The 25,106-nt window shown below is 45.4% G+C and overlaps 2 protein-coding genes across 2 annotated transcripts; one reads left to right on the top strand and one right to left on the bottom strand.

The window, feature by feature from the left end:
- The first annotated feature begins 281 nt into the window (after positions 1-281).
- LOC123103097 (probable protein S-acyltransferase 4) lies at positions 282-3,616 on the top strand. The gene is made up of 5 exons (XM_044524587.1): positions 282-725; positions 918-1,103; positions 1,332-1,646; positions 2,158-2,391; positions 2,773-3,616. The coding sequence occupies exons 1-5, from the start codon at positions 645-647 to the stop codon at positions 3,355-3,357; spliced, it is 1,401 nt and encodes a 466-aa protein (XP_044380522.1). The 5' UTR covers positions 282-644; the 3' UTR covers positions 3,358-3,616.
- Positions 3,617-3,747: 131 nt separating this feature from the next.
- On the bottom strand, positions 3,748-6,333 carry LOC123103098 (uncharacterized). The gene is made up of 2 exons (XM_044524588.1): positions 5,987-6,333; positions 3,748-4,180 (listed from the first exon to the last, which is right to left on the bottom strand). The coding sequence occupies exons 1-2, from the start codon at positions 6,185-6,187 to the stop codon at positions 4,067-4,069; spliced, it is 315 nt and encodes a 104-aa protein (XP_044380523.1). The 5' UTR covers positions 6,188-6,333; the 3' UTR covers positions 3,748-4,066.
- Between the last annotated feature and the right edge of the window lie 18,773 nt (positions 6,334-25,106).

Below are 25,106 nucleotides of genomic sequence, written 5' to 3'. Positions count from 1 at the left end.
TCGAGAAGCGCTATGTTACAGTAACATATTATGGTACTCCAAACACCTCTCTCCTCATTAAATACTTGCCACATAAGTAGAATTGTTTTGGGGTGTGTTAAGTTACTACTTAAGTTACCCTACTATGGCTAGCCTGATGTTTCTAGAATCCAACATGTGGGCCCTGCGGGTCGGCTTAATGTGTATAAGCTGTGTGTTGCTGAACAAATGATCTTCGGGCATATACTACCGTTTATCGTAGCCGTTGCGTGGCTTAGCGAGCATAATTTCAAGTGCGTGGGAAAAGGAAAAAAAGACAAGTGTACACATCAAGGCCGATCGGGATCGCCGCCCTGTCCTTTGTCTGCGCCTAACCAACCGGACGAGCAAACAAACAAACTTCTCCCTCGCTTTCCTCTACGCTCCAAAGTCCAAACTTTGTCCTGCCTGCAACCACGCCTTAAACAACAGCAAAAGTACGCCAGCGTAGCAGCGGCGTGCGGCCATCCCAACGACGGCGGCCTCAATGTCATCGCCATCGTCCCCACCGCCGCCGCCTCGCTCGGCAGCATCGCCCGTCCTGTCGACTAGAGCCAGGCACACACAGAAAAATTCCAGTCTTCCCCATGCTTGAGGACTGAAGCAGCAGCGAGAGGAGGGACAAGATGATGGTGCCGTCGGAGGCCGAGCCGTCGTCGTCCCCGCCGCAACCCAAGCGGCTCTACCAGAGCTGGAAAGGGAACAACGTACGTACATGCTTGCTCGACTCCCCTCTTCGCCGCCTTCTCCGTGCCGTGGTCAGAGAGCTTTGGCGCGCCATGGGAGCCGTGCAGCTAAATCAGGGATTCATGAAAGCTGCAGGTTTCGTGCCCCAGGTTTTTCACCTGTGTGAGGGAGCAGAGTGTACTCACCACACATCATTCTTCGCTTCTCTGCAGGTATTCCTGTGCGGCGGACGGCTTATACTCGGGCCGGACGCAGCCTCCCTGCTGCTGTCATCGTTCCTCGTCGCCGGCCCAGCCATCGTCTTCTGCTACCAGATGCAGTCCAAGTTCTTCCGCTCCAACGGGCAACCACACATGCACCGGGCTGCGCTACTGATTGTTATCATCACAACACTAATGGTTAGTCTTCATCTTGCTGTCTGCATACCTTCCCTGGCACCTTCTTCATCAGCTCTACCATCATACCCGCAATAAACAGAATGGCCGGAGTCAACAGCGACTCCAGCCTTCAGACCTGAGGCTGAAACCAACAGGGCGGGGGTTTCAAACTTACGATTCCAGTTGCCAGTATGCATACCAGGTGCAACACTGTAGGACCCTTATGATGTTCGCCAAAAAAAATTGCAGGACCTGTTCTTCCTGTTCATGACATCGGCCAGGGACCCAGGAATAGTGCCACGGAACACAAGAGCCCCGCCGCCTGAAGCTGATGAACGGAACCTCCCTGCCACGCCATCTATGGAGTGGAGCGTCGGGGGCACCCCACGGATGAGGTTTCGCCGGACCAAGGATGTCAACGTGAATGGCTTCACGGTGAAGCTCAAGTTTTGCGAGACCTGCCTCAGGTACCGCCCGCCACGATCCTCGCACTGCTCCATCTGCAACAACTGCGTCCAGAAGTTTGATCACCACTGCCCATGGGTTGGCCAGTGCATTGGACTCGTAAGTACACATGGTTATTGCTCATTCCCTACCATTAGTCATATAGAATATCATTATGATAAGCATCTAGCAGAGCAAAAAAAAACTAACCTTTCTTGATTGAACTTTATCTTCAGTAAGAGCCAGGAAGAGAAAAGGTCAAACAATCTTTCCGAGTAAAAGTCTAGACCTAGCCTAACTCCCTTTAATCACCTCTTAGTTTTCTTTCAGTGCAAAGTTAAGGTATATCTAAAGCTATGTAGTTTACAAAAGATATTTACATTTGGGCTTGTAACAGTACTACAGAACTTTTCTTAACCAATTAAGTTGAATGAGAACATACAGCTAGTGGCAGCAAGTCGTTAGTGTATTCCATTATCTGACTAGATTTGCAGGTAAGGTTACCGAACAAGCAAACTGATTTGTGAACTAAGTCCTGAACTATACCTAACCTATATCCCACTAGTTGACTTTCAAGGCCTCAATTGCAGTTGGCCCATCATAATCACAACGTTTTTTATTTGCCTTGCAGAGAAACTATCGCTACTTCTTTCTATTCATCGCCACATCGACATTCCTGTGCATATCCGTCTTAATCTTTTCATGGTTGAATGTCCACGGCGAAATGCAAGACAACGGCGGCTCTATCTGGAAGGCCTTGCGCAAGGAAGTCTACTCTTTTGTGCTAATCATCTATACTTCAATTGTTGTATGGTTCGTCGGTGGCCTAACAGTATTGCATCTCTATCTGATCAGTACTAATCAGGTAAAATTTAGGTCATTTTGCTACAATTTTAGATAATTGTTGTAGTTTCTAGTCCTTCTAACTGTAACTGGAGTAATGCACTTGAGTACACTACACAATACTCATAGGTGTAATCTCTTGAACTAGCTGCTCCATATACCATAATGCAGGGACAGGAAAATGTGAGTTTCCTGCCTTGGTTGATTAAGTAGAAACAGCGTGAAAATGTGAGTTTCCTGCCCTGGTGAAAAAGTGGGGCAGAGCCGTACCCACCGTATAAGGACGTGAGTGGATTGTTTGTGATGTCTAGTTGTGTAGGAGTTAATTGCAATGCATATTACTGTTGTATTTTATGTTAATATGCTTGCATAATTTTACTGATGTCAACTACAAATTCTGCAGACAACATACGAAAACTTCAGATACAATTATGACAAGAAGGATAACCCTTACCGAAAGAGCATTACAAAAAACTTTGCCGAAGTGTTCTTCACCAAGATCCCTCCTCCACTGAACGACTTTCGATCACATGTAGGTGAGGGTGCACTGGAAGCTGGGTTCTACACTCCATATATTGGGTTGGACGTGACCAATACAAGGGAAAAGATTGATACAGATATGCGAGAGAAAGAAGTACTCGTAGGGGGGATACAGATTCCAACAGTATTGCAGAATATAGACTATGGTTCCTTTGAAGATGGTTTTTATGACAAGAACAGGAACAATGGCAACAAAACAGTGGCTTTTGCTCCAGCTTGGGCACAAAAAGGAAGTGAAGATGCTGGAACATCTGCAGCAGCTACCACAGCATGCAAGGAAGAAACTAGTGAGGACGATGCTAAGGAAATTACTAATTCAAATACAAGTTCCGCACGGACATCTACAGAAGCCAACACGATATCTGAGGATGAAATAGTTCAGGACGATGCTAAAGAAAGTAACACCCCAGATAGAAGTCCCGCCCAGTCCTTGAAAGACATGAGCTGATAAGTATCGCTCATATATGTTTAGGAATTTGTCTATAGATATGGCCACTGTGAGTTGGCATCATTCTTTACAATGTATAGAAAAGGCAAAGTGCAAGACTATTCAATTACGTCAGCAAAAGATTTAAGGAGTGTAATGAACCGAAGTATTATCAACATTGTTTGTACATTTTTACATTATTAGATGTTCCTAACTCTAAGGCATGTTGACCTTGCATGACAAAAGTTGACATAGCAAGAGAAGAGTTTGAATAGTTCTATTGATGAACTCAAGCAGGTCAGATGATATAATGAAGTGCTCCCCCCACAAAGAAATATAAGAGCATTTAGATCACTAGTGATCTAAACACTCTTATATTTCTTTACAGAGGGAGTACTTCACAAAAATAAATAACAGAAATATATATAATTTAAGGGTAAACAGAAAGGAGCAACCTACCATACAACAATTCAGATTTGTGCAAATTACAACACGAACATGATGGATGCACATAACTTAACTTCAAGAGTACAGCTGAATTTATAATTTAAGGGTAAGCAGACGCCATGGAACAAGGTAGTACAAAGCATCAAGAGAATCAATGCCACTGGTCGTTATTGGGGAGAGTACAGCTGCTTACAGCTATAGCACGCTAAACTATCCAGAACAACTGGAAATTTGTAACTCAAGCAAAGTTGCCCAAAAGCAGTACCACGGGTCGCCCAAGCTCTCAAGGCTGGTAGACATCTGGAAGCTGAAGGCCTACACTGGCAGCAGATTTGTTCAATATCTTCTTCATTTCATCAGATCGATCCACAGCTATATTGTATGAGAATAGCAGTTCCTGGACGATCAAGCATATTTTGCAGTTAGTGGAATACACGGTGCATGAAAAGCCAAGGGTGCTATGACCACTATTACAAGGATGTGATCATGTGAATGACTTGTTCAATCTAAAATAGGTTGTGTTATGGAAATCAGTAATAAAGCGAGCATATTCTGGTATTATAATAGTATCATTTACTTATAACGCAAATTCTATTAGTTAGATATCACCATTCAAACTAGACTGCCAGAGCAATATCGCTCTAAAATGGTGATCTAACGAGGTTGCATCATGGAATTTAGGAATTAGATAAGCTTTGTTGTCTATTCTAATACACTTCGGACGCTAAACTTTTTTGTTGCATGGGCAAAACAATTAGCACATATGAAAAGTATAGAAAGACAGGTCGATCAGCTAAATGCAAATCCAAAATATCTCAGTCTCGACCGCGTGGGCGGTGAGTCGCCGGCAGCAGGCATGGCGGCGGCATCTTCCGGCAGACAGCGGCCACTGGTGGTGGCTGGCTAGAGTCTCGACCGCAGGGCGGTGAGTCGCCAGCAGGAGCTGGTCACGGCGCGGTTCCCCTGCGTCAGATCTGGAGGTGCGTGCTCCCCCCTCTGCAACTTCTCTCCCGCCGCACTTGGCGGCTTGCGATCTCGACTGTCCGCCTTGGTGCATCGGGGACCGAGGGAAACTCTGGTCGGCCCGTCTGTCCCGGCGGTGGCGACGGCCTTGGTCGCCGTTTTCCTCCATGGAGGCACCGTTGAGGTCCCCTCTCCCCACCCCGACCCCACGCCTGGGTGAAAGCCCAAAATCCTCTCGAATTGGGCGGCGGTGGCGCCATGTGCGCCGTGCCCTTTTTGGAGGCGTTGCCTGGGGTGTTCGGGTGCTCGGAAAATAGGAGTTGCAGGTGGAGGGGTTGAGTACTCTGGCTTCGAGTTGGTGTGGAGGAGCTGAGTGGCGAAGGTGTCTGCATGTTTTTAAATAGTGCTCCCCGATGGCGGCTCGTGTCGCCCAATTCCGGTGGTGTGGCGCCCTCAATCCGGGCGGAAGAGGATGGGTTCCCCTTTTCTGGCGGTGGCGGCATGGTGGAAGCCATAGGCACCCGACCTTCAGTTGTGGCCCGACTCAGCCGGCTGCCTTGCTCGCTCTTGCTGATCTTCGTTCTTCTCGGTGATGGCTGCCTCGTTTGATGGCGAGCGCTCCTGGAAGCTCTCCAGCTCCTCTTGGTTGTTCTTAGACAGTGGCGGTGCGGCTAGCAAGGTGTGCTAGATTAAGGGTGGTCGATCTGTGGCTGCGTCAAGGATGGCATCCTGCTAGCTCTCGGGCTCATGGCGCCTTTCGAGCCAAGGCGAGGGGATAGGGTTCCCCTTCAGAATAGAGAAGGAAGATGTTGTGTTCCTCTAGTCGCACAATCTGTTGTCCGGCTGTGATGGTTGGCTGTTCCAAGCTTTGCCGCATCTGCCATTTCTTCTTTGGTGCAATTGTGAGGAGTGCATCTGCATTCAAGCTTTGTTCTTTCTATTCCCTACCCTAGGATGCTTGTAGTGGATCATGTTGTTGTTAGCTTTCCAGTTTGCCCCATTGTATCAGTTTAGCCGATTTGGTTTGTACTTGTAAGAGTGTTGTAATTCCTGGCCGGTTGATGGCTTTGTTAATTCAAAGCCGGGCTCATTTAGAGTCTTTCATCTAAAATAACCCAGTCCCAAATTAGCCACAACAGTAAACTCCCACGAACTACCGGTCTTCATTAGCATTTCGTCGAACACAAGTAAGCACACCTTTCTAACCGGAAGTAACAACAGAAAAAAAAAATGGTCCTACCTTCTGGTGTTGGATGCTGGTGAGATGGTACGCGTAGTCCCCGGCGAGCCGCAGTCTCGCTCTGGCGTCGGCCTCCGTGCCGGCCGGGCTGCGGAACTCGGCGGCCACGAACTCGCGGAAGTGCTTCTTATCGGCGCTCCCGCCGACGTGCTTCTGCACTGCCTTCATGACCCTCCGGTACACGGCTGCGGTGCCCGCCATCGGTTCGTCTCGCTCAAAGCTGGCACGACGCGGCGGCGGCGACTGCGATGCGGGACGGCTGCGGGCCTGCGGCGGCGACGATCTGCTGCCCCTCGCTCTCCCTGATTCCTGTTCGGCTAGGCGGCCGTTTGATCAGAGCATTTGCGGCCCAGATCGAACGAGGAAATGACCCATGGCGTTTTGTCGAAACACCCTCGTAGTTACTCTGAATAATCATTTGGACCCAAGCTTACTTCGGTCGATTTGAGATTTTTTTTTTCGAAACGGCGATAAAAGATTTGTCTAGCTCAATGGAGGCCTAATTTAAAAACTTCAAAATGCAAATCTGAAAAATTATACACATATACCTAATAAATACATAATGTACATGAGTGGAGAGCCCCACAAAAGAGACAAATCTGAGGCTTTTTAGTATATATATTGTTCATTTTCAAAGTCCATGATTTTTTTGTGCAACCGCAGTTCAAGATATTTCATCTTAAAAAATATCACACATACACATTACATCCTTGCATACATGTGTATTTCTTTTCAAAAAAAATTGAAACTAAAAATTTATAAATTTGAAATTTTCAAAATAAAATCCTCCATGGAGCTCGGTCTCCAAAATGGCCTACTCATATCTATATCAATAGCGTTGATCCAATTAATTGCGACCATTAAACCAGGTTAATCCAACAAACTGCTCCAATGTCAAGTGCTCAACATATACACTCACCCTTCAGGATTTCCAGCGATGCGCATTCAATGGAAGGAGACGTTCTCATATGCCAGCTCAGTCTTTCGGATGTTCTGATACGTACTGTTCATTTTCAAAGTCCATGATTTTTTTTGTGCAACCCGCAGTTCAAGATATTTCATCTTAAAAAATATCACACATACACATTACATCCTTTTTTTTGAGCATATACACATTACATCCTTGCATACATGTGTATTTCTTTTCAGAATTTTTTGAAACTAAAATTTTATAAATTTGAAATTTTCAAAATAAAATCCTCCATGGAGCTCGATCTCCAAAATGGCCTACTCACATCTATACCAATCTAAAAAGAGCCAAAGGGGTTGATCCAATAAATTGCGACCATTAAACCAGGTTAATCCAACAAACCAGACTGCTCCAATGTCAAGTGCTCAACATATACACTCACCCTTCAGGATTTCCGGCGATGCGCATTCAGTGGGAGGAGACGTTCTGATATGCCAGCTCAGTCTTTCGAATATGCTCATAAGGATAGGGTGTGCATGTGTGCGTTCATAAGGGTGATGATATGCGTATATATGAGCGCTTGTGTCTGTATTGTGTTTAAAAAAATATTTAATGTGCAATTGATATCATATCGAATACCAATATGGATGCTAAAGCGCTTGCGTCTGTGTTGTGTTAAAAACATATTTAATGTGCAATTGATACCATATCAAATACCATATGGACGCTAATCACATATTAATGTGTAAATAATATACTACGTAATATTACATGCACATAATATATGCCTAATACCAACTATCCTACATAATCTATATGCAATTTATATACTGTCAAATATCAACGTGCATTGCACATACATATTTACTAGTAAAGAGGAAGGGTGACAGAAGTTTTTTAAGGCGAGGTCATTACTCCTCAATAAATGAGACAAAAGCCTACTCTCGCGGCATAATAGAACCCAGGTGCTTCGCGCCGGCGGTCACCCACAACCCAAGCTTCGGCCCTAACATGTGTGAAGATGATGAAAGGTAGTGTAGACTTGTTGCGAAAAACCTGCACGTTCCTTTCGTTCTATAGTGCCCACGCCACAAGCATGAGTGTAGTGGCAATAACTTTCCTCCTGTGACCCTTGGTGAGCACCACGACATTCCACCAAGCATGCACCGAAGGCATACCACCCTGGCATTCCACCAAGCATGCACTGAAGGCATACCCCCCCTGGCATTCCACCAAGCATGCACCGAAGGCATACCACCCCAATGGTCAAGACGCAACTCTGAGGTGCCAAGCCACTCCTTTACGGCCTCCCACACCCGTAAGGAGTATCTACACTTGAAGAGAAGGTGTGTCGCAGACTCCGGCTCCCTATGGCACAACTGGCAAAGGCCACGGCTAGGCAAAAGTACACGATAACCCACAAGTATAGGGGATCGCAACAGTTTTCGATGGTAGAGTATTCAACCCAAATTTATTGATTCGACACAAGGGGAGCCAAAGAATATTCTCAAGTATTAACAGTTGAGTTGTCAATTCAACCGCACCTGAAAGACTTAATATCTGCAGCAAACTATTTAGTAGCAAAGTAATATGGAAGTAACGTTAACGGTGGCAAAAGTAACAGTAGTAGTTTTTGTAGTAATCGTAACAGTGGCAATGGAAAAGTAACTAAGCAAAGATCAATATGTGAAAAGCTCGTAGGCAATGGATCAGTGATGGATAATTATGTCGGATGTGATTCCTCATGCAACAGTTATAACATAGAGTGACACAGAACTAGCTCCAGTTCATCAATGTAATATAGGCATGTATTTCGAATATAGTCATACGTGCTTATGAAAAAGAACTTGCATGCCATTTTTTTGTCCTCCCCTCCCGTGCAGCGGGGTCCTATTGAAAACTAAGGGATATTAAGGCCTCCTTTTAATAGAGTACCGGAACTGTAACGCCCACAATGCGGCTATATCTCTCACGTGTCGGGGCACGACTTAGAGGCATAGCCGCATGGTAGGCTTGTCGCAAGAGGGGTAATCTTCACACATCCCATGTACTGAATAAGAAAGGAATAAAGAGTTGGCTTACAATCGCAACTTCACACAAATACAAGTTAAACATACATCATCCAAATTACAAACAAGGTCCGACTACGGAACCAAAATAAAGGAAGACAACCCCAAATGCTAGATCCCCGATCATCCCAACTGGGCTCCACTACTGATCAACCGGAAAAGACATAGAACATCGATCAAGATCTTCATCGAGCGGCCACTTGAGCTCGGTTGCGTCACCTGCACTGATATCATCGGCACCTGCAACTGTTTGGAAGTATCTGTGAGCCACGAGGACTCAGCAAAGACTATTTAAGCTTATGGGTAGGAAAGGGTAGTGAGGTGGAGCTGCAGCAAGCACAAAGCATATATGGTGGCTAACTTACGCAAATAAGAGCGAGAAGAGAAGCAACGCAATGGTCGTGAACTAGAAGTGATCAAGAAGTGATCCTGAAACTACTTACGCACAACCATAACACAAGAACCGTGTTCACTTCCCGGACTCCGGCGAGAAGAGACCATCACGGCTACACACGTGGTTGATTCATTTTAATTAAGTTAAGTGTCAAGTTCTCTACAACCGGATATTAACAAATTCCCATCTGCCACATAACCGCGGGCACGGCTCTCGAAAGTTTTATACCCTGCAGGGGTGTTCCAACTTAGCCCATCACAAGCTCTCACAGTCAACGAAGGATATTCCTTCTCCCGGGAAGACCCGATCAGTCTCGGAATCCTGGTTACAAGACATTTTGACAATGGTAAAACAAGACCAGCAAAGCCACCCGATGTGCTGACAATCCCGATAGAAGTCGCACGTATCTCGTTCTCAGGGCAACACTGGATGATACTAGCTACGAGTAAAACCAACCCTCAAGTTTCCTCGAGGTGGCCCCGCAGGCAGCTCGGTTCGGACCCACACTTAGAGAAGCACTGGCCCGAGGGAGGGGTTAAAATAAAGATGACCCTCGGGAGCGTGACTCCCAAGGGAAAAAGGCTTAGGTGGCAAATGTTAAAACCAAAGTTGGGCCTTGCTGGAGGAGTTTTATTCAAAGCAAACTGTCAAGGGGTTCCCATAACACCCAACCGCGTAAGGAATGCAAAATCAAGGAACATAACACCGGTATGACGGAAACTAGGGCGGCAAGGGTGGAACAAAACACCAGGCATAAGGCCGAGCCTTCCACCCTTTACCAAGTATATAGATGCATTAATTAAAATAAGAGATATTGTGATATCCCAACATATCCATGTTCCAACATGGAACAAACTTCATCTTCACCTGCAACTAGCAACGCTATAAGAGGGGCTGAGCAAAAAGCGGTAGTATAGCCAAACAACGGTTTGCTAGGAAGGTGGGTTAAAGGCTTGACATGGCAATATGGGAGGCATGATATAACAAGTGGTAGGTAGCGCGACATAGCGATAGAGCAAACAACTAGCAAGTAAAGATAGAAGTGATTTCGAGGGTATGGTCATCTTGCCTGAAATCCCGCAAGGAAGAAGAACGAGCCCATGAAGAAGACGAACCAACGTTGTCGAACGAATCCTCACAACTCCGGACCGAAACCGAAGCTAACGAGAGAAGCAACCCGGAAAGAAGCAAGCAACACAGTAAACAACCATCACATAAACATGGCATGATGCACAACCCAGTATGATGCATGTCCGGTTTAATGAGGCATGGCATGGAAAAATGCACAAACAATCCTACAAATTAAGTGGAGCTCAATATGCAACGGAACACCACATGACTTATTTAGTTCTCTCCCGTTTATGTACTCAACAATATTAAATGTTGGTTAGCATGGCAAGAGGTGAAGCATATGAAAACTACCTATCTAGGCAAGTTTAAATGAGGCCGGAAACAACGAACAACAATTCCGGTAAATCCCCATATGCATATTTCAAAGTTGGTACTGTTCTGCCCTATGCACAATTTTAGAGTTATTAAACATGCAAAGTAATGCCACCATGTTAAACTATGCATTTTTCTACCCCATTTACATATAAAGTTTATTAAATTTGGAGCTACGGTTATTTAGTCATGAAATGAATTATTTTAACATGGCATCTAAGAAAATTAAAGCAAACATCATTTTAAACATTTCAAACATGGATGAAAGTGGCATATTATGAAACTAGATGAAATTATAGTAATGTTTCATATATAAAACATTTTAATCCGATGCACCATTTGTGAGCTATTAAATGCATGATCTAGGGGGACTATTCTGTAAAACTTCCAAACACTGGATAATAGCAAAATTCACAGATCTGGAAAACAACACGCGGGCCGAATCTGGCTGGCCCGATAGGAATAGGGGAACTAGAGGGACTGCTCACCCAGTGGGCTCGGCCCAAGGAGGTGAGGCAGGGCTACATGACTCGTGGCTGGGCTGGATCTTGGCGCAAGAAGTGGCCCAGGGCACAGGAGGTCACGCGCGGCTGCGGTCAACACGAGCGAAGCGGCACTACGAGCGTCTCCTCCTGGTCGAGGCAGAAACAGGGGAGGTCGGCGGCGGCGCGGGACTTGGCAAGGCAGCGATGGACTTGGGGTATCTCCGGCGAGGCGAGGTCCGGCGGGAGTCCGGGGTCCAGGTCCAGCGTTGGTACTTGGCGATGGAGAAGACCACGGCAGCGGCTGCTACTGACGCGACAACAGGGCGATGCAGGGGAGCGGCAACGTCAATGCGAGCGGGAGGCAAGCGGCTGGGCGTCGAACCGCCTAGATCCACGCAACAAGGAGGAAGACGGGGCGCGGGCAAGCTCGTGCCCGAGCACCTGAAGATGGCGCGGCAGCGGAGCTGCAAGGCCATGGCAGGGAAGAAATTCAAACGAGAGTCAGACAGGGAGGAACAAGATAGGAGAAGGAGAGGGACGGGCAGAGGGAGGCGGACCGGGTGGCGCTCGTGCTCCGGTGAGCTGCTGCTCGGCATGGAGGTGACGAAGACTTGGGGCGGAGCAAGCGACGGAGGACGGCAACGCGAGCTGTTGGGAAGACGTTGTCCATGGCGGGCGTCCTATGTTGGAAGAGATAGAGAGCCATGCGTGAGAGACCGAAAGAGAAACGCGAGGAAGGAGGAAGGAGAGGCAAGGGCGCGAGGCAGTTCCTTGTGGTGGATGTTGCTGCTCCGGCCGGCAAACTCCAACGAAAAAACATCGGCGAGGAGGAGGTTCTCGGGCGGCTGTGTTGGAGGAGATCGAGGAGAGGAGTGGCGGCTGTGGCTGGCAGATCGAGGTGGGTGGATGGATTGGGGGGAGTGCACTGGTTGGGTGGCAACGGAAATCAAGGGAGAGGGCCGGAGAGAATTTGGATCGGGAGGAGATCCCGAGGAAGAGGGGAGTTGGTCGGGTGGAGGCGGATGGGAAGGATGGATGTGACAAGCCTAAAAACTAGGGTTTGACTGGTATATATAGCAGATGGATTTTGTTAGGTGCTAATCGGACCCTCCGATTTAGATTAGAAGCTCGAGATAAAAATAGGCTAGAGAGATCAAAAGAAAAACGGAGATGTTTTATAGATGTTTGGGGATGATCCGGACCCAACGGTAGCGATAGTCCGGGTCGGGGTCGGGACAACTTTCGGACGCGCGAGGGGGGTCGATGCACTGTGCAAAGAGGGTTAGACGGACAAGGTCAAGTGTGTGGTTGGACTGAGACGAGAAAGGAGGAAAGCAACCCGGCAACCGTTTTCGGAGATCGGAAACGTCCGACGTTTGACCGACTATAATGCCGCTATAGTTAACCGTTGGGGCGTCAAACGGACTCCGAATGCGATGAAACTTGGCAGGCGGCCTACAGACAACATAACAACACCGCATGCCAACTTTCATCCCATTCCGAGAACATTTTCCGGCCACTTATGAAATAATATTTCGGACATGCCACGAGCGCGTGCAAGTGTGTTTGGGCTCAGAACGGACAACGGACGGAACTAGGGGAACCCGGACGGATGCAAGTTTTGAAAACATGCAGATGCAATGCGGATGATGACATGGCAAGATGCAACACGCAAGCGAATGACACGACAACAATAACGAATAACTGGAAGACACCTGGCGCAACGGTCTCGAGGCGTTACAGGAACAAAGCATTAACACTTAGTGAATACATGAACTCCTCAAACTATGGTCATCACCGGGAGTGGTCCCGATTATTGTCACTTCGGGGTTACCGGATCATAACACATAGTAGGTGACTATTGACTTGCAAAATAGGATCAAGAACTCACATATATTCATGAAAATATAATAGGTTCAAATCTAAAATCATGGCACTCGGTCCCTAGTGACAAGCGTTAAGCATAGCAAAGTCATAGCAACATCAATCTTAGAACATAATGGATACTAGGGATCAAACCCTAACAAAACTAACTCGATTACATGGTAAATCTCATCCAACCCATCACCGTCCAGCAAGCCTACGATGTAATTACTCACGCACAGCGGTGAGCATCATAAAATTGGTGATGGAGGAAAGTTGATGATGACGATGGCGACGGATTCCCGTTTCTGGAGCCCCGATGGGACTCCAGATCAGCCCTCCCGAGAGAGATTAGGGCTTGGCGGTGGCCCCGTATCGTAAAACATGATGAATCCTTCTCTCTAATTTTTCTCCCCGAACGTGGATATATAGAGTTGGAGTTGACGTCGGTGGAGCCTCAGGGGGCCACGAGGCAGGGGGGCACGCCCTGCACCCTTGTGGACAGGGTGTGGGCCCCCTGGTGTTGATTCTTTCGCCAGTATTTTTTTATTAATTCCAAAACATGTCTCCGTAAATTTCCAGGTCATTCCGAGAACTTTTATTTCTCCACAAAAATAACACCATGGCAATTCTGCTGAAAACAGCATCAGTCCGGGTTAGTTCCATTCAAATCATGCAAGTTAGAGTCCAAAACAAGGTCAAAAGTGTTTGGAAAAGTAGATACGATGGAGACGTATCAACTCCCCCAAGCTTAAACATTTGCTTGTCCTCAAGCAATTCAGTTGACAAACTAAAAGTGATAAAGAAAAAAACTTTTACAAACTCTGTTTGATCTTATTGTTGTAAATATGTAAAGCCAGCATTCAAGTTTTCAGCAAAGATTATGAACCAATCATATTCACAATAACATTTAGGTCTCATGTTTACTCATATCAATGGCATAATCAACTAGCGAGCAATAATAATAAATCTCGGATGACAACACTTTCTCAAAACAATCATAATATGATATAATAAGATGGTATCTCGCTTGCCCTTTCTGAGACCGCAAAATATAAATGCAGAGAACCCCTGAAGATCAAGGACTGACTAAACATTGTAATTCATGGTAAAAGAGATTCAGTCACAGTGATACTCAATGTAAATTAATAGTAATGCATGCACATGACAGCGGTGTTCTCCAACTGGTGCTTTTTAATAAGAGCATGATGACTCAACATAAAAGTAAATAGATAGGCCCTTCTCTGAGGGAAGCAGAGATTTGTAGAGGTGCCAGAGCTCGAGTTTTGAAATAGAGATGAATAATATTTTGAGTGGTATACTTTCATTGTCAACATTACAACCAAGAGATCTCGATATCTTCCATGCTACACACATTATAGGAAGTTCCCAAACAGAATGGTAATGTTTATACTCCCCCAGCACCAACAAACATCAATCCATGGCTTGTCCGAAATAACGGGTGCCTCCAACTAACAACAATCCTGGGGGAGTTTTGTTTGCAATTATTTTAATTTAAGCATGGGACTGGGCATCCCGGTTACCAACCATTTTCTCGTGAATGATGAGCGGAGTTCACTCATCTTGAGAATAACCCACCTAGCATGGAATATATAGACAACCCTAGTTGATACATGAGATATTCGAGCATACAAAACAAAATTTCATTTGAAGGTTTAGAGTTTGGCACATACAAATTTACTTGAAACGGTAGGTAGATAGTGCTTATAGGAAGGTATGGTGGACTCATATGGAACAACTTTGAGGTTTATGGAAGTGGATGCACAAGCAGTATTCCTGCTTAGTACAAGTGAAGGCTAGAAAAAGAATGGGAAGCGACCAACTAGAGAGCGACAACAGTCATGAACATGCATTAAAATTAATCAACACTGAGTGCGAGCATGAGTAGGATATAATTCACCATGAACATAAATATCGTGGAGGCTATGTTTATTTTGTTTCAACTACATGCGTGAACATGTGCCAAGTCAAGCCACTCGAATCGTTCAAAGGAGGATACCACCCTATCATACCACATCACACCTATTTTAATAGCATGTTGGCACACAAGGTAAACCATTATAAACTCCTAGCTAATTAAGCATGGAATAAGCAACTATAATCTCTAATTGTCATTGCAAACATGTTTCATTCATAATAGGCTGAATCAGGAACGATGAACTAATCATATTTACAAAAACAAGATAGGTCGAGTTTATACCGGCTTCTCTCATCTCAATTAGTCCATCATATATCGTCATTATTGCCTTTCACTTGCACGACCGAACGGTGTGGATAATAATAATAGTGCACGTGCATTGGACTAAGCTGGAATCTGCAAGCATTTAATACAAGGGAGAAAACAAGATAATATGAGCTCTTGGTTAGATCAACAATAATGCATATGAGAGCGACTCAATATTTTCATCATGGTCTTCTCCTCTCGACCCCCAAAGAAAAGAAATAAAACTATTTACATGGGAAAGCTCCCAACAAGCAAAAGAAGAAAGAGAAATCTTTTTGGGTTTTCTTTTAATTACTACTACTACAAGCACGAAAAGTAAACTAGCTAAAAGCTACAAGTATTTTTTTTGTTTTTATTAAGGTTTTTTCAAACACATAAGAAGAAGGCTTAAGAAAAGAAATTAACCTAGCATGGATGGTACAATGAAAAAGTATGAGCACCGACAACTAGAATGAGTGTGTGAACATGAATGTAATGTCGGTGAGAAATATGTACTCCCCCAAGCTTAGGCTTTTGGCGTAAGTTGGTCTATGGCCATTGCTGGCCTGGTGGATATCCAAAGTTGTAGCTGGGATCGTACTGAGATGCAGCAGCTACTGCCTGATGAGCTGCAGCTTGGAGGCGAGCTGCCTCCGTCCTCCTCTCTTACTCGTTTGCCTCCTCCCTAGTTATAACATATCTCCTTTTTGCCTAAAAGTCAAAGAAAGTAGGAGCAGGGAGGGCAACATGGACGGTGCGCCGTCTGTCAAAGATTAGTCGGTACTGGAGGAATTATTCATTCCTCTCAACAAACCGATGGCGAACCATGGCATTATAATCTAGGTAAGTAGAAGGTAACTCTATATCATTTCCATGTATGGGTATATTAAGATAATTAGCTACACGAGTTGCATAAATTCCACCAAACAAATCTCCACTTACGCTGTTGTGATGCAACCTTCGTGCAACAATGGCCCCCAAGTTATATTGTTTATCACCTAATACCGCACTCTTGAGAACACTAAGATCTGGAACACACATGTGACAAGCCTCATCTTTACATCATGCATCTATCAATGAAGAGAGCAAAATAATGTATGGAAGGGAAATGAATGCTCCCTATGATAGCTTGTGTGATTACTGTAGATTCCCCCATAGTGATACTAGCAAGAAAGTCCTTATATTCAGATTTGCGAGGTTCACTAACATTGCCCCAGTGCGGGAGTTTACAAGCAGTATTAAAATCTTCTAGGTCCATGGTATATGATTTATCATAAATATCAAATAAAACAGTGTGAGAATTGCGTGAGGATGTAAATTTAAACCTTCTCACAAAGGAATCAGTTAGATAGCGGTATTGCCAGCACTTATCTGACACGAAGCCCTCAAGATCAGCATTATGCACATATGCGTCAAATTCATCCTTGATGCATGCCTGGACCATAAACTCTTTTGACGGCCATTCACAAAGCCGCACTTGAGCTTCCCTCGGCGGTTCATCGTTTGGCTCACGTATCGCGAGCCTTGGTCCTTGCTTCCTTGAGGAACCACCTTGGTACATTTTCCTAAACATTTCTCTTCCTCTGAAAAATTTCTGAAATTTTTAGTGACTCAAAATAAAAGTGAACCAAACTCAACAAGATTGATAGCAACTACTCCTACAAGTAGGCCATATCATGCATTAAAACTACTTTGGACCATATAAATTTGACATGCAAACTCAAGAACAGGGTCACCAAAGCAGCAAAAATTTGCAATAAATAAAGCACTAGAACAAAAATTAATTGGACCATTAGAGGAGTCACATACCGAAGAACAATCCCCCAAAGCAGTTTTGTGAATGGAGCTTTGAGCAAGCAGATCGAAAATGGCAGCAAGATGAGCTAGAACACGGGTTTGAGCTGTGGGATGATTTTTCTGGAGGAAGACGAAGCGTGTGGGTGCTGGAATAAGTGGAGGGGTCCCCGTGGGGTCCACAAGGAAGGGGGGCGCGCCTTGGACCCTCGTGGCCAGGTGGTGTGGCCCCCCGGTGTGTTCTCAGTGCCAATAATTCTTAAATATTCTACAAAAAAATCATATATCATTTTCGGGACATTTGAAGAACTTTTATTTTTGGGGTATTTTTTTACTGCACGGATAATTCAGAAAACAGACAGAAAATACTATTTTTGCTTTATTTAATCTAATAACAGAAAGTAAAAGAAGGGTACAGAAAGTTGTGCTTTCTAACTTCATCCATCTCATGTTCATCAAAAGGAATCCACTAACAAGGTTGATCAAGTCTTGTTAACAAACTCTTTCTGAATAACATGAAACCAGAGAATTTTCGAATAACACTAAGTTACCTCAACGGGGATATGCATATCCCCAACAATAAGAATATCATATCTCTTCTTGACAGTAGGAATAGGTGATACGTCTCCGCCGTATCTACTTTTCCAAACACTTTTGCCCTTGTTTTGGACTCTAACTTGCATGATTTGAATGGAACTAACCCGGACTGACGCTGTTTTCAGCAGAATTGCCACGGTGTTATTTTTGTGTAGAAATAAAAGTTCTCGGAATGACCTGAAAATCAACGAAGAATTATTTTGGAATATATAAAAAATACCGGAAGAAAGATCCATGGCCCACCACCTGTCCATGAGGGTGGGGGCGCGCCCTACCCCCTGGGCGCGCCTCCCTGCCTCGTGGGCCTCCTGATGCTCCACCGACTTCAACTCCAACTCCATATATTCGTGTTTGGGGAGAAAAAAATCAAAGAGAAGGATTCATCACGTTTTACGATACGGAGCCGCCGCCAAGCCCTAAACTCTCTCGGGAGGGCTGATCTGGAGTCCGTTCGGGGCTCCGGAGAGGGGAATCCGTCGCCATCGTCATCATCAACCTTCCTCCATCACCAATTTCATGATTCTCATCGCCGTGAGTGAGTAATTCCATCGTAGGCTTGCTGGACGGTGATGGGTTGGATGAGATTTATCATGTAATCGAGTTAGCTTTGTTAGGGTTTGATCCCTAGTATCCACTATGTTCTGAGATTGATGTTGCTATGACTTTGCTATGCTTAATGCTTGTCACTAGGGCCCGAGTGCCATGATTTCAGATCTGAACCTATTATGTTTTCATGAATATATGTGAGTTCTTGATCCTATCTTGCAAGTCTATAGTCACCTACTATGTGTTATGATCCGGCAACCCCGAAGTGAGAATAATCGGGACCACTCCCGGTGATGATCGTAGTTTGAGGAGTTCATGTATTCACTATGTGTTAATGCTTTGGTCTGGTACTCTATTAAAAGGAGGCCTTAATATCCCTTAGTTTCCAATAGGACCCCGCTGCAACGGGAGGGTAGGACAAAAGATGTCATGCAAGTTCTTTTCCATAAGCACGTATGACTATATTTGGAATACATGCCTACATTACATTGATGAACTGGAGCTAGTTCTATGTCACCCTATGTTATGACTGTTACATGATCGATCGCATCCGGCATAATTCTCTATCACCGATCCATTGCCTACGAGCTTTCCATATATTGTTCTTCGCTTGTTTACTTTTCTGTTGCTACTGTTACAATTACTATAAAATACCAAAAATATTACTTTTGCTACTGTTACTTTTGCCACCGTTACCACTACTATCATATTACTCTGCTACTAAATACCTTGCTGTAGATATTAAGTTTCCAGGTGTGGTTGAATTGACAACTCAGCTGCTAATACTTGAGAATATTCTTTGGCCCCCCTTGTGTCGAATCAATAAATTTGGGTTGAATACTCTACCCTCAAAAACTATTGCGATCCCCTATACTTGTGGGTTATCAAGAACATTTTCTGGCGCCGTTGCCAGGGAGCATAGCTCTATTCTTTGAGTCACTTGGGATTTATATCTGCTTATCATTATAAAGAACTTGAAAGATCAAAGAACCAATATTTTCCCTCAACTACGAGGGGAGGTAAGGAACTGCCATCTAGCTCTGCACTTGATTCACCTTCTGTTTTGAGTAAGCTTGCGACACCTAAACCTGCTTCTGCTATTAATTCTGATATGTCGCATGCTATTGATGATGCCACTTCTGCTATGCATGATACTTGTGATGAAACTACTTCTATGCTTGATACTACTGTGCCACTTGGTGAATTCCTTGATGAACAACTTGCTAGGGCTAGGGAGAATGAAATTATTGAAACAAATAATATTGATGAAAGTGATGATGAAGATTCTCCCCTAGATACGAATTGCCTGTTGTTCCCGAGGGTTATGTTATGGATGAAGAAACTGTTAGAGACTTTCTTGCTTGGAATGATAGAAGTGATCTTAAGGAATTATTAGCTAAGCTGAAATAAAAGACTTTGAATGCTAGAATGAAATACGATCCTGCTTATGCTACTTCACCTATCTTTATTACTGATAAGGATTATGATTTCTTTGTTGATCCTGATATAATTACTTTGGTTGAATCTGATCCTTTCTATGGCTATGAATCTGAAACTGTTGTGGCACATCTTACTAAATTAAATGATATAGCTACCCTGTTCACTAATGATGAGAAAACTCGCTACTATTATATCCTTAAATTATTTCCGTTCTCATTAAAGGGTGATGCTAAGATATGGTTTAATTCTCTTGATCCTGGTTGTTTGCGCAGTCCCCAGGATATGATTTACTACTTCTCTACTAAATATTTCCCTCCTCATAAGAAACAAGCTGCTTTAAGGGAAATACATAATCTTGTGCAAATTGAAGAAGAGAGTCTCCCACAAGCTTGGGGAAGGCTTCTCCGATTACTTAATGCTTTTCCTGATCATCCTCTCAAGAAAAATGAAATACTTGATATCTTTTATAATGGACTAACCGATGCTTCCAGAGATTACCTAGATAGTTGTGTTGGTTGTCTTTTCAGGGAAAGAACTATTGATGAAGTTGAAATTCTATTGAATAATATGTTGACTAATGAAAATAATAGGACACTTCTTGAACCAACTCCTAAGCCAACTCCGAAAAAAGGGGTATTCTATTTCTCAGTCCTGAAGATATGCAAGATGCAAAGAAATCTATGAAAGAAAAAGGTATAAAAGCTGAAGATGTTAAGAATTTACCTCCTATTGAAGAAATATATGGTCTTAATTTGCCGCCTATTGAAGAAACGCACGGTCTTGATAACCCGACACAGGTAGTAAAGGTAAATTCTCTCTATAGATATGATAAAGCTGAAATCCGTCCTGCTAAGTTTGCTAGCCAATGTTTGGATGGATTTGATAACTTTATGGTTAAGCAAGAAGATTTTAATGCTTATTGAGGGAGTCCTGGATTAGGGGGTATCCGAACAGCCGGATTATATCCTTTGGCCGGACTGTTGGACTATGAAGATACAAGATTGAAGACTTCGTCTCATGTCCGGATGGGACTCTACTTGGCGTGGAAGGCAAGCTAGGCAATACGGATATGTATATCTCCTCCTTTGTAATCGACCTTGTGTAACCCTAGCCCCCTCCGGTGTCTATATAAACCGGAGCGTTTTAGTCCTTAGGACAACATACAATCATACCATAGGCTAGCTTCTAGGGTTTAGCCTCTCCGATCTCGTGGTAGATCAACTCTTGTAATACTCGTATCATCAAGAATAAATCAAGCAGGACATAGGGTTTTACCTCCATCAAGAGGGCCCGAACCTGGGTAAAACATCGTGTCCCCTGCCTCCTGTTACCATCCGCCTTAGACGCACAGTTCGGGACCCCCTACCCGAGATCCGCCGGTTTTGACACCGACATTGGTGCTTTCATTGACAGTTCCTCTGTGACGTTGCCGTAAGGAAGGATGCCTCATCTCGTTGTTAAAAACAACACTACCGTCGGGGGAGCTCTGGCTGTCGGCCAAACTCTCCGGCTAGGCAGTTTCGTCATGACCGCCTGTTCGGCGGCTGCACCGACGATGACTTCTCGGGTCATCAAAAACAGCCTCCACGTCGCTCGGAATTCGCCGAGCAGATGGATCCAATGGAGCTCTCTTCCCTAAACGAACTCTTGGATCGCATCGCCGCCTTGGGAGTCGCTACGGACTATGATCGGATTGGGCTTAAACCCGATCGAAGGGAGATTAACTCTCCACCGGTTACCCATCATGTTGCGGTGGTGGAGGAACAATGCATCGATTCTTCCTCTATCTTGAGGACTAACTATGTCCGAATTCCTGATCTCTCCGAGCCGGATACCTGTTTACGGGAGGACATCACCCAAACCCTGAACCTAGAGTCAGGCAGCGGGCCAGACTCATCGGGCAACATACCGGAATCCGAACTTCCAAGATCGGAAACCCCTCGGCCCCTGGGTCTCAGATCGGGTAGGGGTCCGGACTCAAATACACCCACCCACCCAGACATAAACGATCTTTCCCACATCAGGCAAGAGCCCCATGAAACAGTACATCATTATTGGGCCAAATTCCTCCTTGTGATGAACAAGGTTAAGGACTGCCGCGGGGAAGACGCAGTCTCACTTTTCTGCAATAACTGCACGGACAAGGGAATCCTTAATGCCATAAGTCGCCATGACATATCACGCTTCGCTGACTTGGCGTCCATAGTACGAAAGTACTGTGCGATGGAAAGTGCCTGGAAAACCAAAACGGAGTTTTGGGATAATCCGGCTCCGAATATGCACCCAGTCCGAGGTAAAAGGGTGCACTATCACAAGACACCCGAGTTCATTACAAAGAAGCAAAAACCCTCTACAGGGCACGGAACCGTGTTGGTGGGATGGCTTAACGGACCCTGCAAAATTCATAGCACAGCGGATACAATACCAACGCACAGCCTTAGAGCATGTTGGATACTCCGGCAGGTGGCCAAAAGTGGTGAGGATCTTCTTATCCCCAATGCCACAGAGCACCATCCCGTGGATAACAATACGGTATTAACAGTCTTTGAGACCTTCGCGTCAAATAATAGGCACAAGCGAACACTCCGCAACATTGCCGAAATCTGCCATGTAGCAGCAATAAATCCATGGAGTGACACGACTATTACCTTCAATGCTAGTGACGAACCTAATTTCCGAACAGCTCGAGCACCAGCCGCACTGGTCCTCAGTCCAATCGTGGACGGCTTTTGACTCACCAAAGTACTCATGGATGGCGGCAGCGGATTAAACCTCATCTATGAGGAAACTCTTCAAAAAATGGAAATAGACTGGAACCGCATTGAGCAAAGTAGCACAACCTTCAAAGGAATCATACCCAGTCGGGAAGCATGATGCATTGGGAAAATCACACTAGATGTGGTATTCGGTACGCCAGAGAACTATAGGTCTGAAGAAATTACATTTCAAGTGGCCCCATTCAGCAGTGGATACCACACCCTTTTAGGACGTGAGGCGTTCATGATCTTCCAAGCCGTACCCATTATGGATACATGAAGCTCAAAATGCCCGGGCCCAATGGAATCATCACTCTCGCCAGTGATCCGGACACAGCACTCCGCGCCGAAAACAAAACAGCCGCACTAGCCCTCGAGGCATTATCCGAAGCCCTCTCGGCCGAGGAATTAACCACGCTACGCTCCAAAGTGGACAGGGACAACGTGATACTCGACAAGAGATCCAAGTCCACCTCTTTTAAACCAGCGGATGAAATAGTCAAATTCCAAGTCCACCCAACGGACCCTACAAAAACAGCCTTCATCGGGGCACAGTTAAACCCCGCCGTGGACGCTGCACTACGAGAGTTCATGCATGAGAATTGGGACATATTCGCCTGGGATCCCTCAGACATGCCAGGAATTCCACGCAGGCTGGCCGAGCATAGCCTCAATATCCTAAAGGGATTCAAGCCGGTCAAGCAGGCTCTTTGGCGTTTCTCCGAACCTAAGAGACATGCCATGGGAGAGGAACTAGCCAAGTTATTGGAGGCCGAATTCATCAGAGAAATAAAACACCCGGACTGGCTAGCAAACCTGGTGATGGTACCAAAGAAGGATAAATCCTGGCACCTTTGTGTCGATTTCAAGGACCTCAATAAAGCTTGCCCAAAGGATCCCTTCCCCCTCCCCCGCATTGATCAAATTATTGATGCTACCGCAGGACACGAGTCATTATGTTTCCTCGACTCATACTCCGGTTACCACCAAATCAAGATGGCGAAGTCCGACCAAGCCACAACGGCATTCATCACACTATACGGACCCTTCTGTTTCGACACAATGCCTTTTGGGCTCAAAAACGCCGGCGCAACATATCAGCGCATGATTCAGACATGTCTGGAGAAACAAATCGGCAAAACAGTAGAGGCATACGTAGATGATGTGGTCGTCAAAACCAAACACATCGACTCTCTGATAGACGACTTGAGTCTCACATTCAACAACCTCCGAACATACGACATCAAGCTCAATCCGGAAAAATGCATTTTCGGCGTACCAGCCGGAAAGCTCCTGGGTTTCATTGTCTCCAGAAGAGGTATTGAAGCTAATCCGGCCAAAATCCGAGCTTTGTCACAGTTGGCTACCCCAACAGACCTCAAACAAATCCAGAAGTTAACTGGATGTGTGGCGGCTCTAAGCCGCTTTATCTCCCGCTTAGGAGAAAAGGCATTACCCCTTTATCGCCTCCTTCGGCGCACCGAACACTTTGAGTGGACGGACGCTGCCACAGCCGGATTGGAAGAAATAAAGGCCATACTGGCAACCAACCCAATCCTGGTCGCGCCAAACATCGGCGAACCAATACTATTATACATTGCGGCAACTCATCAAGTTGTAAGCGCAGTGCTCGTCGTCGAACGAGAAGCGGACGGACATAAATTCCCTCTTCAAAAGCCGGTATATTATGTATCCACTGTCCTCACTCCATGCAAATCATGGTACCCACATTATCAAAAGATAGCCTATGCGGTATTCATGGCATCCCGGAAACTGCGACACTACTTTCAAGAGTGTTCGATTACAGTAGCCTCGGAGGTGCCACTCAATGATATTATAAAAAATCGTGACGCCACGGGCCGGATTGCCAAATGGGCCATTGAGCTCCTCCCGTTCGACATAACATACAAACCTCGGCGAGCCATTAAATCGCAAGTATTGGCTGACTTTGTCGCCGAATGTACGGAAGCCGAACTCCCTAAAGAGTACGGCGCATACTCCAATTGGATTATGCACTTCGACGGCTCCAAAATGCTGGCTGGACTGGGGGCTGGCGTCGTCCTGGCGTCCCCAACCGGAGATACAGTTCAATACGTACTGCAAATACTGTATACAGACTCCAACAATGCAGCCGAATACGAAGCCCTGTTACATGGTCTTCGGATGGCAGTTTCCATGGGCATTCAGCACCTGGAGGTGCATGGGGATTCGAACCTCACAATATCCCAAAAAATGGAGACTTTGATGCCAAGGATCCGAATATGGCGGCCTATCGTAACGCCGTCCTAAAGATGTCAGCTCAGTTCGAGGGGCTCGAATTTCACCATGTGGCTCGGGAAAACAATCGGGCGGCGGATATCCTCGCCCGCATCGGCGCAAAACGCGATGCGGTCCCCCCAACATCTTTTTAGAGAGGTTGTTTAGCCATCCGTGGTATGGGAGGGGGACACCGGCAATATTAGTCCGGACCCGACCACAACACTCGATACCGAACACTCTGACATAATTAGAGGCTCTACCACCGAAACAACACCTTCAACCCACGTAATAATGGCCATCATAGCCCCGTGGACAGAACCATTCCTTGCCTACCTAACTA

The sequence above is a fragment of the Triticum aestivum genome, chromosome 5A, assembly GCF_018294505.1.
Source record: "Triticum aestivum cultivar Chinese Spring chromosome 5A, IWGSC CS RefSeq v2.1, whole genome shotgun sequence".
Taxonomy (NCBI): Eukaryota; Viridiplantae; Streptophyta; class Magnoliopsida; order Poales; family Poaceae; genus Triticum; species Triticum aestivum.
Note: the sequence above shows the minus strand (reverse complement) of the source record. Positions and strands in the feature narration are given on the sequence as shown.

What these genes read in the sequence shown, in the direction of transcription:
- LOC123103097 (XM_044524587.1), top strand. Translation starts at nt 645, where the DNA reads ATGATGGTGCCGTCGGAGGCCGAGCCGTCGTCGTCCCCGCCGCAACCC. An exon ending in AGAGCTGGAAAGGGAACAAC is followed by an intron (nt 726 to 917) that starts GTACGTACATGC and finishes GCTTCTCTGCAG; the next exon opens with GTATTCCTGTGCGGCGGACG. An exon ending in TTGGCCAGTGCATTGGACTC is followed by an intron (nt 1,647 to 2,157) that starts GTAAGTACACAT and finishes TTTGCCTTGCAG; the next exon opens with AGAAACTATCGCTACTTCTT.
- LOC123103098 (XM_044524588.1), bottom strand. Translation starts at nt 6,187, where the DNA reads ATGGCGGGCACCGCAGCCGTGTACCGGAGGGTCATGAAGGCAGTGCAG. An exon ending in CCAGCATCCAACACCAGAAG is followed by an intron (nt 4,181 to 5,986) that starts GTAGGACCATTT and finishes TTGATCGTCCAG; the next exon opens with GAACTGCTATTCTCATACAA.